The sequence below is a fragment of the Budorcas taxicolor genome, chromosome 1, assembly GCF_023091745.1.
Source record: "Budorcas taxicolor isolate Tak-1 chromosome 1, Takin1.1, whole genome shotgun sequence".
NCBI lineage: Eukaryota > Metazoa > Chordata > Mammalia > Artiodactyla > Bovidae > Budorcas > Budorcas taxicolor.
The window spans coordinates 129,112,210-129,129,812 of NC_068910.1; the positions used below are offsets into that span (position 1 = coordinate 129,112,210).

General features: G+C 41.3%; 1 protein-coding gene across 1 annotated transcript in view; it reads left to right on the forward strand.

The window, feature by feature from the left end:
- CFAP91 (cilia and flagella associated protein 91) overlaps nt 1–17,603 on the forward strand; it is a 97,945-nt gene that overhangs the window by 67,667 nt on the left and 12,675 nt on the right. Inside the window, exons 15-17 of the mRNA XM_052643896.1 lie at nt 2,045–2,193; nt 2,752–2,843; nt 13,490–13,642. Of these exons, the coding sequence (XP_052499856.1) occupies nt 2,045–2,193; nt 2,752–2,843; nt 13,490–13,641 (393 nt within the window). The 3' untranslated portion in view covers nt 13,642. The remainder of the gene's footprint in view (nt 1–2,044; nt 2,194–2,751; nt 2,844–13,489; nt 13,643–17,603) is intronic.

Here is a 17,603-nt window from a genome sequence, read left to right on the forward strand (position 1 = left end):
GTCATCCTAACAGCTTTTCTTTAAATAGGATTACTGAGATTTAGCAATTTTTAGCAAACAGGAGCATACTATCCCCTACTGAAATCACTAAGGAAAAACCAGCTGGGATGGGAAGAACCAGTTGGGAGTGAGAATAAAAGGAGAGAGACAAAGGAACTACTATACTCAGAAATACGAAGAGGAAGATACTGGTCAAAGACTTCTAGGAAGGTGTCTTTTAGATGGGAACAGCCCCAGGAAACGTCAGCACGTCTGGGAGGGGCATGAAAGGGTTAAAATGAGCCTTCTGGCCTGATTTAAGGATCATTTATGTAAAGAATGTATCCATCCAGGGACGCCCCCATGCATCATTTAAATTCCCTATCTTCCATCATATGATCCTTTTATAGATAAATATACTTGCATGCACATAAGTATACCAAAAACTAGAAATGTACACATTAGTAAATTTCCAGAAAAATAACATATATTGAGAAATATAGTCATAGACTCATATTTAAATGCATATACACTTCATGTCCATACATGAAGACACATTCACAAACATAATCCCATGAGCACAGTATTAGCAAAGATGTGGAGGAATGTATAGACACACATACAGCCACCCGAACGTTTCCTTTACTCACTTATGCACATACAAGCACAAATGTGTCCACACACACATTTATAAAGATGCATGTAAACACACAAGTACATATATTGTTAGAAGTAGACCACATTAAACTTCCCACCTCTGAACAAGACTCAGCTGTCTCATTGTTCCGTTCTAGGTGTGACTTGTCTCCTGAATAAGATTGTGGTCTCCATGGTAGCAGCCATGTTGTATATCCCTTTGTGCCTTCCGCAGCACCAACGTAGCCCTCTGTACAGAACAGGCATTGAGAAAATATATGTTGGTTTGTTTGTTGGTTGATACCATATTGAACTATGGTTCCTGGGTCTCTCCCATAGGGAGCCACAGGCTTCAAGGATATGGACTTGGTATTTCACGGGTAGATACACAGTAGACATGTCATATTCAGAGTCCTGCTGCAGTGCCAGTCAAGATACAGGTACTAAGTTGTTACTGAGTCCCAAGCATTATCTCAGATATAAAGAAATATTTAGACATTAAATAGAAAGTACTCTTATCCCCCAAAGCTCAAAATCTATTGAGACTACATAGAGAACAAAGTATGACACCCTTGATATTTGTGATACTTCCTGGGTATCTACCTATCGAACAGGCAAAACTAAATTGTATTATTTATGACTGAAATCTTAAGGAGCAAAACTCTAAAGAAAATGAAGTCTACCATAAACTCATGAGAATGGAAAGGAGCTGTGGTCAGATGGAACCCACTGTGGCCTCTGGGCTACTACCCGTGGCTTGACCAGAATTCATTACACTATACATTTGTGTGCTGTGCACTTTTCTAAATGTATATTCTATTTCACAATTTCAGAAAGCTTTAAAAAGAAGCAGTCCAGGACTGGTATGATAGTTTTAAAAAGTTCATCAGAGACCCAGAATCCTTCTAGACTTCTGCTTTTCTGTCCCTGGGGCGTGACCCTCACGGCAGTTTAAGATGACTGGTGCCTCCTGCATTTTGTCCCCATGAAATGAGAAATGAGAAGAAAATAAGCTAGGTCTTTCCCTTTAAGAATCCTTTAAGAGGAAGGAGAGAAAGGATGTTGCATAAGTCTTAGTCTCTGCCACAATTAGGTAGCCTGACCAAGTCACACGGCTGTAAGAACAAAGCCAGGACCTAAAACAGAGTTCCTGAGTCAAGCCTGTGATCTTTTCACAGTGTTTTGTATTGCCCACCCCAAACTGAGACCCATAATTCTAAAATGAGCCAAATATGTAGGGTCTGCCCAGAATGGGTAGACATAGGTGGGTTAGAAATGGACTAAAGGAACGCACAGTGCAGGGACTGTTGACTTGATAAATGAGATAGACATGCTAAGAATGTCGGCCAATGTTCGTGCATTTTTCTTGTCTTGTTTATGGTAGTAGCATCCCTTTTCTGAGTAGCCGGCGTATTTGGGACTTTTGCAGGTGATTAAAATTCACCAAAGCACCGTAACTTCCTATCTGGAGGACATAATACTGAACACTGAAGAGAACACTGCAGAAGAACAAGCCAGGGCGGAAATAGAGAAGATGGCTGAGGAAATCAATGACATTGCTTATGAAATGGAAAGCCGGTGTGTACCAAGGGGACAGATGGTGGGATGGACAGCCCCTTTGCTGTTACTCATGTGTGTTTCTCAAGGGCCTAAGATTTCACCACCAAGGAGAAACAAATATCTAACTCATGCTTCAGTATGCTTTGTTTTAACGGCTGCCAGCAGACCTGTACTTTTGGATGGCAGGAGCCACACGCTGGGAATAGAATTTTCAGTTATCCTCTGCAGCCTGGATCACTTTCATATTTCTTACTTTTAGAATATCACAAAGCCTGAAAGAAATGTGAGTATGTCCAATTTTACTTGGCTGTCACCCCAAGGTTTTTGGCTTCCATGTGTAAATTGTGTCTCTTAACACTCCTTTCCTGGGAGGCAGGGGAAGCAAAGGACAAATTTGGATTTTCCTTGGAGTTAAGGAAACTCACCAGGAATGCGCTGTTTCAGATCACTCAAGGAAAAGGCAGTCGTAGGATCTGAGCAGTGGAGCTCCTTAACACGCGAGTAGGATCCAAGTGTAAATCAGCAGCTCAAGCAAGGCAGCAAAGGAAACGCTTTTAATATGTTCTTATTTTTCAGTCGCACTCAGCTTCAGTCAGAGGAGATTGTGGCCGAGCTGGTTTACAGTTTCCTAATCCCACAGGTGCAAAAGGACTTTGTCAAAGAAAAGGGTAAGTCAACATAAATGCTTCATTTGATCATCTTTTTAAAGATAGAAGCTATTTTCAATATTACAGAGATTTAAAACTGAGCAGAGGTATGGGGGAAATTCTGAAGAGGAATCAGAGTTATCTTCAAAGTTTGTCAAGTTCTCTTGATGCTGTCCAGTGGCAAAATATAATCTCCTCCAGTATGGATGCGTGCGGTTCTAATAAGTTTGATGAAGCATTAAATTCAAACCAAACCTTAAGATGCAGTTCTCAGAAGAGGTGTATTTTGGGGTTTTTGTTTTTGATTGAAATAGTTGATTCACAATATTATGTTAGTTTCAGGTATATAGCAAAATCATTGTTATTTATATATGTATATACACACACACATATCTTCTGATTCTTTTCCACTATAGGTTAACAAGATATTGAATATAGTTCCCTGTGCTATACAGCGAATCCTTGTTTATTTTATATGTACTTGTGTGTATATGTTAATCCCATATTCCTAATTTATCCCTCCCCCATCTCGTTCCTCTTTGGTAACCATCAGCTTGTGTTTTGTGATTTGATTTTTTTCAACGTGAAACAAATGTTGAGAGTATGCAGGGTTTTCCAACTGTAGCCGCCTTTTGGAGGCAGGGCACGTGCAAGTCAGGTGCTGAAAAGCGGGAAGCCTGACAGACCTAACGCTATTCTGCAGCTCTGCTGAGTCACAGTATCTTTTGTTCCTGCCAGAGCTCATCTCAGTAGAAGTAGCCTCACTTATCATTTGCCAAAAGTGGCATGTTTTTAAAGATTGCTGCTTTTATTCAGTAGAGGAGAAGAAGGAAAAAAAATGTGTTTTAAAGAAACAATGTTCTTCCAGAGCTTTCAGGGTACTAGTGATAGTCCTGAGCCTAGAGGGAGGGGGTGTGACCAGTAGATTAATATTAAGTGAAATACAAGCCTGGGAGGTTTCAAGAGTTTGCAGGAGAATTCTAGACAGGTTTAAGAGAAATGTAATATTTCAGATCATGTAACTAGGGAGTAAGGAATGGTGGAGTTCTGATGCATTAGAAGAGAACAAAGAAATACCCTGTTTTCCCATTACACGATTGTACCGTAGTTTTTAAACCACTACCCCCAGCAGTAAGCACTTAGTTTATTCCTGTGTGTTTTCCTATAAAAAGCTGTGAACACCCTGGTCATTCATCTGAGAGTAAACTCCTAGTAGTACAATGCTGGAAATACAGTATGTGTGTTTTACATTTTGATAGATACCACCAAACTGCCCCCACAAAAAAAACTTCAATCCATGTCCCCATCAACAGTGTATGATAATGCCTCTACCGAAAAAACTTCAATTTTCAGATCAAATAATAAGTATTCCTGTATCACTTTTTATTATAAAAGGGATCTTATGTTTTCTAGATCCTTAAGAAAATAAGTAACTCCTTTCTCCTCCTCAGTGCAAAGTGAGGCCAGCCTGTTTCATATCAGTTCACCTGAAGAAGAGGAGAAATCCTGTGTTTAACAGTTACTGGTTTATGACCCTCTCCCCCAGCTTCTCCTGACTCTGAGAGGAAGGAGCTGAAGGAGTCTTGATCTGTAGAGATCAGTGGGAGTCATCTGTGGGCAAACTGAGCAAATTCTAACCTCTCCCCTTTATATGGATGTAGCCCGAACGAAGAAAGCCATCTGGATGGGGAGTACACATTATATTTCTTTCTCTTTCCAAGTAAGGCGTCCATGGTTATAAATACTCTTTACCACAAATTAAGAACTATCACATACAGACCATTTGAGATATCTCATTATTGATTTATTTGGATGCATTAAAAAAATTTATTGAGGTCTAGTTGACTTGTTAGTTTCAGCTGTACAACAATGATTTAAAATTTTTATAGATTACATTGTTTAAAGTTATGATAATATATTGGCTATATTCCCTGTGCTGTACAATGTATCCTTGTAGCTTACTTCCTTTATACATGGTGGTTTGTATCTCTTAATCCCTTATCCCCATCTTGCCCCTCCCAGCTTCCCTTTCCTCACTGGTAACCACTTGCTTGTTCTCTGTATCTGTGGATCTGTTTTGTTAAATTCATTTGTTTGATTTTTTGAGATTCCACATGTAAGTGATAACTGCAGTGTTTGTCTGTCTGATTTATTTCACGGAGCACAGTACCGTCCACATCAATCCATGTTGTTGCAAATGGCAAGCTTGTTTTCTGTATATGGTTCTGTAGTATTCTATTGTGGCTTCACTCTGACTTTTCACTTTCATGCATTGGAGAAGGAAATGGCAACCCACTCCAGAGTCGCACAGAGTCGGACACGACTGAAGCGACTTTGCAGCAGCAGCAGTATTCCATTATATATGTGTGTAAACACACACATACCCGTGTCTTTTTATGCTTTCATCTGTTGATGGACATGTAAGTTGCTTCCATATCCTGTCTATTATAAATAATGTGAGGAGCCAGCTCTTTGGAAAAGACCCTGATCCTGGGAAGGACTGACGGCAGGAGGAGAAGGGGAGGCAGAAGATGAGGTGGTTAAGAAGCATTCCTCCCAGCGCAGTTTTTTGAAAAGTTTAAGAGTAGGTATTTACCTGTGAAGCCATCTGGTCCAGACTTTTGTTTGTTGGGAATGTTTTTTTATTACTTATTCAATTTCAGTACTGGTACTTGCTCTTTTACACTTTCTATTTTTCCTGTTTTAGCCTTGTGAGATTCTATATTACTAGTAATCTGTCCATTACTTCTTGGTTCTTTATTTTATTGGTATACAGTTGTCCATATTGTTCTCTTATTTCTGTGGTGTTGGTTATATCTTCTCCTTTTCATTTCTGATTTTATTTATTTGGTCCCTCTTTTTTTCTTGAATTTCACAAAGGATTTATCAATTTTATCTTCTCAAAGCAAGAGCTCTTATTTTCATTGATCTTTTCTACTGCATAAGAAATAGGCTACATTTCAATTATTTCTTCTCTGATCTTTGATTTCTTTTCTTCTACTGACTTCTGTTAGTTGCTTGGTGTACGATCAGGTTCTTGGTTTGAGATATTTCTTTCCTGAGGTAGGCTTGTATCACTATGAACTTTTATGAGCTGCTTTTGCGACATCCCAGAGATTTGGATCGTTGCATGTTTTACTTCATATGTCTCCATGTATTTTTTAAATTTCTTCTTTGATTTCTTTAGTGATCCATTGGTTGTTAGTGGCATATTGTTTGGCCTCTGCATGTTTTTAGTATTTTCTCATAGTTGGCTTTTAGTTTCAGAGTTGTACTTATAAAAGATGTGAGATTTAAGTTTTCTTAAATTTATTGAGACGTCTTGTGGCCTCAGTTCAGTTCGGTCGCTCAGTCATGTCTGACTCTTTGCAACCCCATGACTGCAGCACGCCAGGCCTCCCTGTCCATCACCAATTCCCCGAGTTTACTCAAACTCATGTCCATTGAGTCGGTGATGCCATCCAACCATCTCATCCTGTCGTCCCCTTCTCCTTCCACCTTCAATCTTTCCCAGCATCAGGGTCTTTTGAAATAAGTCAGTTCTTTGCATCAGGTGGCCAAAGTATTGGAGTTTTAGCTTCAGCATCAGTCCTTCCAATGAATATTCAGGACTGATTTCCTTTAGGATGGACTGGTTGGATCTCCTTGTGGTCCAAGAGACTCTTAAGAGTCTTCTCCAACATCATGGTTCAAAAGCATCAATTTTTCAGTGCTCAACTTTCTTTATAGTCCAACTCTCATGCCCATACACAACTACTGGAAAAACCATAGCTTTGACTAGACAGACCTTTGTTGGCAAAGTAATGTCTCTGCTTTTTAATATGCTGTCTAGGTTGGTCATAACTTTTCTTCCAAGGAGTTAGCGTCTTTTAATTTCATGGCTACAGTCACCATCTATATTGATTTTGGAGCCCCCAAAAATAAAGTCTGTCACTGTTTCCACATCTATTTGCCATGAAATGATGGGACCAGATGCCATGATCTTAGTATTCTGAATGCTGAGTTTTAAGCCAACTTTTTCTCTCTCCTCTTTCAATTTCATCAGGAGGCTCTTTTGTTCTTCTTTGCTTTCTGCCATAAGGGTGGTGTCATCTGCATATATGAGGTTATTGATATTTCTCCCGGCAATCTTGATTCCAGCTTGTGCTTCATCCAGCCCAGTGTTTCTCATGATGTACTCTGCATATAAATTAAATAAGCAGGGTGGCAATATACTGCCTTGATGTACTCCTTTCCTGATTTGGAAACAATCTGTTGTTCCATGTCCAGTTCTAACTGTTGCTTCCTGACGTGCATACAGATTTCTCAAGAGGCAGGCCAGGTGGTCTGGTATTCCCATCTTTTGAGGAATTTTCCACAGTTTGTTGTGTTCCACATAGTCAAAGGCTTTGGCATAGTCAATAAAGCAGAAATAGATGTTTTTTCTGGAACTCTGTTATTTCTTCGATGATCCAGCAGATGTTGGCAATTTGATCTCAGGTTCCTCTGCCTTTTCTAAAACCAGCTTGAACATCTGGAAGTTCATGGTTCACGTACTATTGAAGCCTGGCTTGGAGAATTTTGAGCATGACTTTGCTAGCGTGTGAGATGAGTGCAATTTTGCAGTAGTTTGAGCATTCTTTGGCATTGCCTTTCTTTGGGATTGGAATGAAAACTGACCTTTTCCAGTCCTGTGGCCACTGCTGAGTTTTCCAAATTCGCTGGCATATTGAGTGCAGCACTTTCACAGCATCATCTTTTAGGATTTGAAACAGCTCAACTGAAATTCCATCACCTCCACTAACTTTGTTCATAGTAATGCTTCGTAAGGCCCACCTGACTTCACATTCCAGGATGTCTGGCTCTAGGTGAGTGATCACACCATCATGATTATCTGGGTCATGAAGATGTTTTTGTACAGTTCTTCTGTGTGTTCTTGCCACCACTTCTTAATATCTTCTGCTTCTGTTAGGTCCATACCGTTTCTGTCCTTTATTGTGCCCATCTTTGCCTGAAATGTTCCCTTGGTATGTCGAATTTTCTTGAAGAGATCTCTGGTATTTCCCATTCTAGTGTTTTCCTCTATTTCTTTGCACTGATCACTGAAGAAGACTTTCTTATCTCTCCTTGCTATCCTTTTGGGACTCTGCATTCAAATGGATATATCTTTCCTTTTCTCCTTTGCCTTTAGCTTCTCTTCTTTTCTCAGCTATTTGTAAGGCCTCCTCAGACAACCATTTTGCTTTTTTGCATTTCATTTTCTTGAGCGTGGTCTTAATCCCTGTCTCCTATACAATGTTATGAATCTCCATCCATAGTTCTTCAGGCACTCTTAGTTCTAATCCCTTGAATCTATTTCTCACTTCCACTGTATAGTCATATGGGATTTTATTTAGGTCATACCTGAATGGTCTAGTGGTTTTCCCTACTTTCTTCAATTTAAGTCTGAATTTGACAATAGGCATCTTGTGACCTAGCATGTAATTTATTCTGGGGAATGTTCCTGTGCACTTGGAAGGAATGTATATTCTTCTGCTTTTGGATTACATGTTCTGTATACATATCTAGTAAGTTCATCTGGTCTGGTGTGTCATTTAAGGCCAGTGTTTCCTTATTAATTATATATGTGGATGACCTGTTCATTGATGTAAGTGGGGTATTAAAGTGCCTAGTATTGGAAACCTGGATGGAGTCAAACAAACAAAGATTAAAATGTTTTGGGGTTTTCTATAAATATGGAAATTTCTAGATGAAGAGAAGACTGTTCTTGCAGGAAAGCTGTTTGTAATTCACTGAAGAGAAATTTCTGAATAATTTCATTTTTCATTGCCTGTGACAGAGGGACCCATATCGTAGGTCTTGCTGTAAAATAAATTCTTACACACACACATACACGCCCTAGTATTGTGTGTTACTGTTGACTTCTGTCTTTATGTCTGTTAATATTTGCCTTATGAATTAAAGTGCTCCTGTGTTGGGTACATCTATAATTACTTCTTCCCTTGATTATTATATAATGTCCTTCTTTGGCTCTTGTAACAACCTTTGTTTTAATATTTGTTTATAAGTATTTCACCCCTGCTTTTCTGTTGATTTCTTTCTGCATATAACACCTTTTTCTATCCTCTGATGTCAGGTGAATCTTTTTTTTTTTTAATTTATTTTTATTTTCAACTGCACTGGGTCTCCATTGCTTTGTATGGGCTTTTCTCTGGTTGCGACAAGGCAGCGCTATTCTGTTGCAGTGCTCAGGTCCCTTGTTGTGATGGCTTCTCCTGGTGGAGCATAGGCTGTAGGCAGGCGGGCTTCAGTAGTTGCAGCGTGCAGGCCCAGTAGCTGTGTGTGCAGGCTTAGTTTCTCTGAGGCATATGAAATCTTCCCAGACCGAGGATTGACCCCGAGTCCCCTGTACTGGCAGACAGATTCTTATCCAGTGCACTATCAGGGAAGTCCCAAGTGAGTCTCTTATAGGCAACATATATATGGTTCTTTTATGTATACGTTCAGTCACTGTGTCTTTTGATTGGAGCATTTAGTTCATTTACATTTAAAGTAATTATTGATAGGTAAGGAAGATCCCCTGGAGAAGGGAATGGCAACCCACTCCAATATTCTTGACTGGAGAATTCCAGAGACAGAGGAGCCTGGTGAGCTACAGTCCATGGGGTCACAGAGAGTCAGACGCAACTGAGCAACACACACACACACACACACACACACACACACACACACACGTTGACAGGTAGGTATTAGCATTTTGTTCATTGTTTCGGGATTGTTTTGGTAATTCTTTTGTTTATTCTTGCCTTCTCTTCCCTTTTAATGATTATTCTTTGTGTTATTTGGATTTCTTTCTCTGTGTGTATCTATTGTAGATTTTTGGGTTTTGGGTACCATTAGGTTTATACATAGATGTAGACAACTCTGTCTATATATAATTAAGTGCTTTATCTCTTAAGTTCAAATGCATTTTAACAAGTCTGAATTTTTATTGTGCTCCCTCCATAATTACTGTTTTTCTCATATTTTGTGTCTAATTGCTTTGTGTATCCCTTAGCTGCTTATTGTGGCAATAGGTGATTTTAGTGCTTTTCTCTTTTAGCCTTCCTACTAGCTTTCTACGTGGTTGATTTACTATCTTAACTATATGTTTACCTTTACCAATGAGTTCCCCCCCCCCCCCCCCCCGCCATGATTTTCATGTTTCTAGTTTGATCTTTTCTTTTTTACTTAGAGAAGTCCCTTTAACCTTTCTTGTAAAGCTGCTTTGGTGGTCCTGAACCCTTTTAGCTTTTGCCTATCTGAAAACTTTTGATCTATCAAATCCAAATGAAAGCCTTGCCAGGTAGAATATTCTTGGTTGTAGATTTTCCCTTTCATCACGTTAACTGTATCTTGCCACTCTTTTCTGGGCTGCAGAGTTTCTGCTGCAAAGTCAGCTTGATAGCCTTATGGGAGTTCCCTAGTACATAACTTGTTTCTTTTCCCTTGCTGCTTTTAATAATCTCTCTTTATCTTTGATTTTTGCAATTTTAATTACAGTATGTTTTGATGTGGTCCTCTTTGGGTTGATCCTGTTTGGGGCTCTCTCTGTGCTTCCTTGACTTGCATGTTTCATTCATTTCACAGCTTAGGGAAGTTTTCAGCTATTATGTCTTCAAGTATGTTCTCTGCCACTTCCTCTGTCTTCTCTTTCTGGGACTCCTGTAAGGTAAATGTTAGTGTGTGTGGTGATGTCCCAGAGGTCTTTTATACTGTCCTTATTTCTTTTTTTCTGTTTAGCCTGAGTGATTTCCACTACTCTCTTACAGCTTACTGATCTATTCCTCGGTATTACTTAATCTACTGTTGATTCCTTCTAGTGTATTTTTCATTTCAGTTACTGTATTTCCATCTGTTTAGTTCTTTATATTTTCTAACTCTTGGTTAAAAACATTTACTGCTCGCTCTGTTCACCCATTCTTCTGTAGAGTTCCCTTTTTTTGTTGCTAGTCTGCCTGTTTTTTTTTTTAATTGAAGTATAGTTGATTTACAGTGTTGTGTTGATTTCTGCTGGACAGCAAAGTGATTCAGTTATACATATATATACATCCTCTTTTTACATTCTTTTCTGCTATGGCTTATCACAGTATAGTGAGTATAATTCCTTATGCTTTACAGTAAGACCTTATTTATTCATTCCGTGTCTGGTGAATGGGGGCTACATTCTGGGGAGGCTGTGTGGGGGGCCCAAAGTGTCTCAGAGCTGGTGGTGTCCTGCTGGTTGGTGTGGCTGGGACCCAGTGGGTCCAGGACTGGTGCCAGCCTACCAGTGGGTTGAGCCAGGATCCAAGGTCTCTTGCTGTAGTAGGCCCTGGGGGTCCCAGTTCTATATTACCTGTGTCCTGGTGTGTAGGGCCAGGTCCTGGGCCCTCTGGTGGACAAGGCTATGTCCATGGGTGGCTGTGGGCTTAGGGTGTTCTAATGCAACCTGCCCACTGGTAGGTGGTGCTGAGTCCCTGCCCACCTACTTGCTTGGCCTGAGGTATTCCATTACTCGTGCCTATAGGCTGATGGGTATAGCCTTGGGACCTAGGCTGGGTCCCAATAAGTTGCAGGGAGGATTACAAAATAGTGCTCACCAGCACTAGTATTCATGTGGTAGGGCAAGCTCCCCCAAGTGGTTCCTGCCAGTGTCTTTATCCCCAGGGGTGAGGTCCAGTTGCCTTCTACTACCCCGGGAGACTCTCCAAGATTAACGGGTGGGCCGGACCCATGGTCCTGTCAGATTATTTCTTCTGCCCTAGATTGCACAGTGTATAAGATCTTGTGTGTGTCCTTTAAGAGTGGAGTCTATTTCTCACAGCTCACAGGGTCTGCTGAAAGCAAGCCCTGCTGGTCTTCAAAGCCAAATGTTCCAGTGCTGTCTTACCCTGTGCTGTGGAGCCCAATGTGGGGCTCAGACTCCTCACTCCTTTGGTGAATCTCTGCAGTTGTAGTAATTTTCCTGTTTGAGGGTTGCCTACTAGGGGTACGGCTCTTGACTATAACACAACTCTGCCCATCCTACCTGTCTATTATGGTTTGTTCTATATTATCTTTAGTTGTAGAGGTCTTTTCTGGTAGGTTCTGGCCTTTCTTATCCATAGTTTGTTTCTCTGTAAATAGCTGTAATTTTGCTGTGCCCATGAGAGGAGTTGAGCTTAGAGTCTTCCTAATCCACCAACTCTTATTTTTCTAAAATTTGATAGATGGGAATGACCTTGAAGACCTGTATATAGATGAAAATAATAGTAACAACCAAGGTTTAAATGCATACCAAGTTCCAGAAAATGTATTAAGCATTTTTAGAAATACCTTATCTAAATTTCTTATAACTTCTATAGATGTGTTCTCATACTTTAGTTAAGGAAATTAGTGCTTAGAGATGTTACACAATTTGCAGATTGCACCATGGTCTATGTGGCTCCAAAGTCCCCATTCTTTCAACCATACTACTGTGAAGTGTTCTAAGTTTCTATGTGATTTACCCTATATAAACTAGCTGACATCTGAACAGCATAGAAGCCATGGTACTTCTTATTGTGCTTTACTAGCTGTATGACGTCGGAGAAGGCGATGGCACCCCACTCCAGTACTCCTGCCTGGAAAATCCCATGGACGGAGGAGCCTGGTAGGCTGCAGTCCATGTGGTCGCAAAAAGTTGGACACGACTGAGCAACTTCACTTTCACTTCTCACTTTCATGCATTGGAGAAGGAAATGGCAACCCACTCCAGTGTTCTTGCCTGGAGAATCCCAGGGACAGGGAGCCTGGTGGGCTGCCGTCTATGGGGTCACACAGAGTCAGACACGACTGAAGTGACTTAGCAGTAGCAGCTGTATGACTTTAGGCAAATCACCTAATCTCTGTATCTCAGCTGCCTCATCCGAAAATGGGGATAGTAATAATACTCTTTTAGGGTTGTGATTAGTTTAAATGAATAATTATATGCCAGCTATTTAAAACCATACCTGGTGCGAAATAAGGACAAATGCTAACTGCTACCACCATCATCATCACAGTTACCATTTTCAAAAGGGAATTGGGGTGCTTAATGTACTAAGCCTTGATAATAAATATTCTTAGAATGTAACACTAAGAACAACTGCTAAAGCCATGAGCTCGAAGTCATCAGTCAACAAGTACCCTTTATGTTAGGGACTGAAGCACAAAGAGAAGCATGAGACAAGATCTTTACCTTTAGGTCATTTATAATCTAGGTGAAAAACAAAATGAAACTCCCCTGAAGCACTTGAACACTGAATAGACTGGCCCGGACTCAAGCGTGGTCATGAGAAATGTGAGCTGCCTCAGTCAAAGACTTCCTGGAGGAGCTGGACTTGGGCTGGGCTTTGCAGAAGGGCAGGATCTGGAGTACAGGTATTCCAGGTGAGGGAGGCCACTCAGCCGTGGAGTGAGGCCAACCTAGTGGGGAGGAGCATGACTGGACTGAACAGAGAGTGAGCAGCAATATTGAGATTTAGGTTGAATTCCCTTTGGAATGTGTCCTTCCAAAATCACAGAAAATTTTCTTTAATCCAGTTAGCTTTAAGCAAGAGAATATGTGGCTTGCAAAGTTATCATTTCTGTCTCTACTCTTTTGAAAACCTTTGGGAATGATCTGTTCTGACGTCCAGAGTAACACGTCTCCCGTCCCTTCGGCACAGTGAGGAACTTTCAGCGGAAGCACATCCTGGCAGCCCATCAGATCATCCACAGGCACACAGAGGACATGCTCAAGATGCATTTTGCTGAGCAAGGGCGGACATCAGACACTGAGCTACTTGAGGGAGAAACTGAAAATGAGCAGAATACCTAAGGTGAGTTTGATTTTTCCTTTGGAAGGGAGCAGGAGGACAAGCAGCATCACTGAGCTCTGTGCTGTACGCTAATAATCATAGTGTGGAAAATGAAGCACTCCCATTTAAATTGGTGCATTTCATGCATCTGTTTGACAGGCCTGAAGCAGTTACTGTCTGCCAAGGTTTCCACTACAAATTCAAGAAAAAAGTACCCTTGTGCTTTCTGTCTGTGGCAGCCCAGACTGAATGCAGGAATACAGGGAAAATATTGGTGCATTGCATCTCGGTTATGGAATCTGCTATTGAAACTGTTAGTTGATATGACAGCAGTTAGACTGTTTTGACCAAAAAACAGGACTCAAAATTATTTTTGTAGGTTTTGTTAGCAGATGACTATACTCTATCACAAATAAAGCTACAAAACATGTTTGTGTTATTTAAAACAAAAGCCTTGTTCTCATGGAATTAGATGAGGTACCCCTGTTGCACTGAGCCGGATGCTCAGCATGGTGTGAGGCACAGCCCGCCCAATTCGAGCCCTGATGCCCTTTACAGTAGCCACAAGGCTGGGTCTTAGGTGCACCTAACATTCATACTCACAAGATGAAGACAGGCCATGTTTGGTATGATTTGAGTATCAATCTCCTCAGAAAGCCATAAGGCCCCACAGCTTCCAACAGCACAGCATCGGGGGTCTCTCTTCCTGTGGGAGCTCTTGCTGAATCCACACAGAGGACCATGTATCAGAATCCTTTAGTCCCCAGGTTACAAAGCTCAGATGCAAGGAAAAGAGCTTCGCATTGGGTGGGTGCAGAAGCTGCCTTGGTTTACATGCCCTGGGACCAGTCTCTCTCATAATTCCATTGGCATAGTTTCCAGGGTCCCCCCAATGGATCTGCCCAGTTACAAAAGTCAGCACACTCAGGAAACCTCTAAGTTACAGTTTCCTGTTAGGTATTAATAGTTTATTTAAAATCCCTCCCTGTCAGATGCTAGTTACTAATCGGGTCATTTTTACCTTTAGTAATGTTGCTTACATGTGTTCAGTCACTCAGTGGTGTCCAGCTCTTTGTGGCCCCATGGACCATAGCCTGCCAGGTTTCTCTGTCCATGGAATTTTCCAAGCAAGAATACTGGAGTGGGTTGCCATTTCCTCCTCCAGGGGATCTTCCTGACCCAGGGATCGAACCCACATCTCCTATGTCTCCTGCATTGGCAGGCAGACTATTTACTACTAGCACTACCTGGGAAGTCCAGTGTTGCTTAGTGACGTAGTTGACACATATACCACCTTATCAGATTACTGGAGAACAGAGCTACCCTCTGAAATTTCAGAGTAAAATTTTCATGAGAAGGGGTACAGAGTGAACCTTTACCTGTAACTTTTCCCTTAAGCCTCCCATGGTAAGAGGCACACTGTTTGCTATTTTACCCTTGAGGCTGTGCTATCTGGTTAGGGAAGGCACTAAGGCTTAGGGAGCAATCTCAACCTGGCATCGAGGAGGTTTGGGTGTCGGCAGCCTACCACTAACTGTACAATCTTACACTTTCATTGAGGTTTCCTTAAGGAAATTCATTAATAATGAAATAACCTCTGAAATCACTGAAAATATAAGCCATATATTTACATGTAATGTAACAGCTATATAATAGCTATATAGTATAAATTCAAGAATCAAAGCATTTTGCCTAACTTATTATTGTGTTAAAAATCAGCCTTAGAAGTGCAGTTCCTCCACTGGGTCCCTTGGATCTCTCCCTATCCAGTTGATGTATGAGAGTGAGGGAAAGAATCTGAGCTTGCACTGGGAAGAACTCAGCTGTAAGGCATTGCCAGCCAGTGCTCCAGATGGATGAAGGACTGAGTGCTTTGGTCTTGAAATAGTGATCTGGGCAGCATATCACAGCATCCTGTGGACGTATAAAGACCCAACTTTCTGGTGGAAGATAGGAGATGGTGAAAGGGAAAGTCGCTCAGTCGTTTCCGACTCTTCGCGAGTCCATGGACTATATAGTCCATGGAATTCTCCAGAGGGGTGATGAGGGCTGACTTAAGGCAATAATATAAATTATAACAGTGAGCCGAGACATACCACTGAGACAGGATGGTGGAGTAGAAGGACATGAGTTTACCTCTTCTTATGGAAACATCAAAGTCACAACTAACTGCTGAAACTCCACCAGCAGAAAAACGGAACCTATCAAAAAAGATACCCTGCATCCAAAGACAAAGAAGCCACGATGAGACAACTGGAGGGGCGCAATACAGTCAAATCCCATCCATGCCAGGTGGGTGACCCAGTAACTGGAAAATAATTTTACTGTAGAAGCTCTCCTACCTGAGTGAAAGATCCGCGCTCCATGTCAGGCTCCCTACCTTGGGGTCTGGCAGTGGGAGGAGGAGCCCCCGAAAACATAGCTTCGAAGGCCATCAAGATTTGATCAGAGAAATTCCACAGGACTGGGGGAAACAGAAACTCTGCGTGTGGAGGGTGCACTCAGGGTCTCATGTGGCCCAAGGGGAAAGCGGTAACCTCTAAGAGACTGGGCCAGACTTCTCTGCTAGTACTGGAAGTCTCCTGCAGAGGCGGGGAGCAACTGTGGCTCAGTGTGGGGACAAGAACGCAGGCAGCAGTAGTTCTGGGGAGTGCTCATTGGTGTGACCCTCCTAGAGGTTGCCATTTTCTTACTGAGACCTGGCCCCACCCCACAGTCTGTAGGTTTCAGTGTGGGTGCCTTGGGCCAAACAGCCAACAGGTCAGGAACAAAGCCCTACCCATCAGCAGACATGCTACATGTAAAAGGATGAAATTAGAACACTCAACACCATACACAAAAATAAACTCAAAAGAGATTAAAGCTCTAAATGTAAAGCCAGACACTATAAAACTCTTAGAGGAAACAAAGAATACTCTTTGGCCTAAATTGCAACAAGATCTTTTTTGACTCACCACCTAGAGTAATGAAAATAAAAATAAACAAATGAAACCTAATTAAAAGCTTTTGCACAGCAAAGGAAACCATAAATGAGGCAGAAAGACATCCCTTAGAATGGAAGAAAATATTTGCAAATGAAGTAAGTGACAAGGGATTAACCTCCAAAATATACAAACAGTTCACGCAGCTCAGTATCAAAAGCACAAAGCCAATCAAAAAAAAAAAAGGGGGAAGAAGGGCTAAATAGACATTTCTCCAAAGAAGATATATAGATGGCCAGTGGCCAAGAGGCACATGAAAAGGTGCTCATTACTAATTATTAGAAAAATGCAAATCAAAGCTGCAATGAGATCATCACCTCACACTGACCGCAATGGCCACCGTGAAGGAGCCCACGAAGTAAATGCTGGAGGGGGTGTGAAGAAAAGGGGCCCTCCTGCACCGCCGGTAGGAATGTCAGTTGGTGCAGCCACTATGGAAAACAATGTGGAAGTTCCTTAAAAACCTAAACAGAGAACTGCTCTGTGATCCAGCAATTCCACTCCTGGGCATACATCCAGAAAAAACCATGGTTCAAAAGGAAACATTCACCAGTGTTCATTAAAGCACTGTTTACAGTAATCAAGGCATGGAAGCAACCTAGACGTCCATCAACAGATGAATGGATACAGATGTGGTGCATGTGTACAGTGGAATATTACTCAGCCATAAAAAGGAGTGAAATAAGCCACTTGCAGCAGCATAGGTGGACCTGGAGGTTATCATATCGAGGGAAGTAAGCCAGCCAGCCAGATTATCATGCTATCACTTACACATGGAATCTTTTAAAAATGATACAGCTAAACTTATCCACAAAACAGAAATAGACTCACAGACTTAGAGAAAAAAATCATGGTTACCAGGGGGGAAGGCGGGGAGGGATAGATTAGGAGTTTGAGACTGACATGTACACATTGCTATATTTAAAATAAAATGCCTTTCCCTGAGGAAAAAAAATGTAGCAGGAGAAAGAAAAGTATGGTACTGGCAAAAAAAAAAGGAA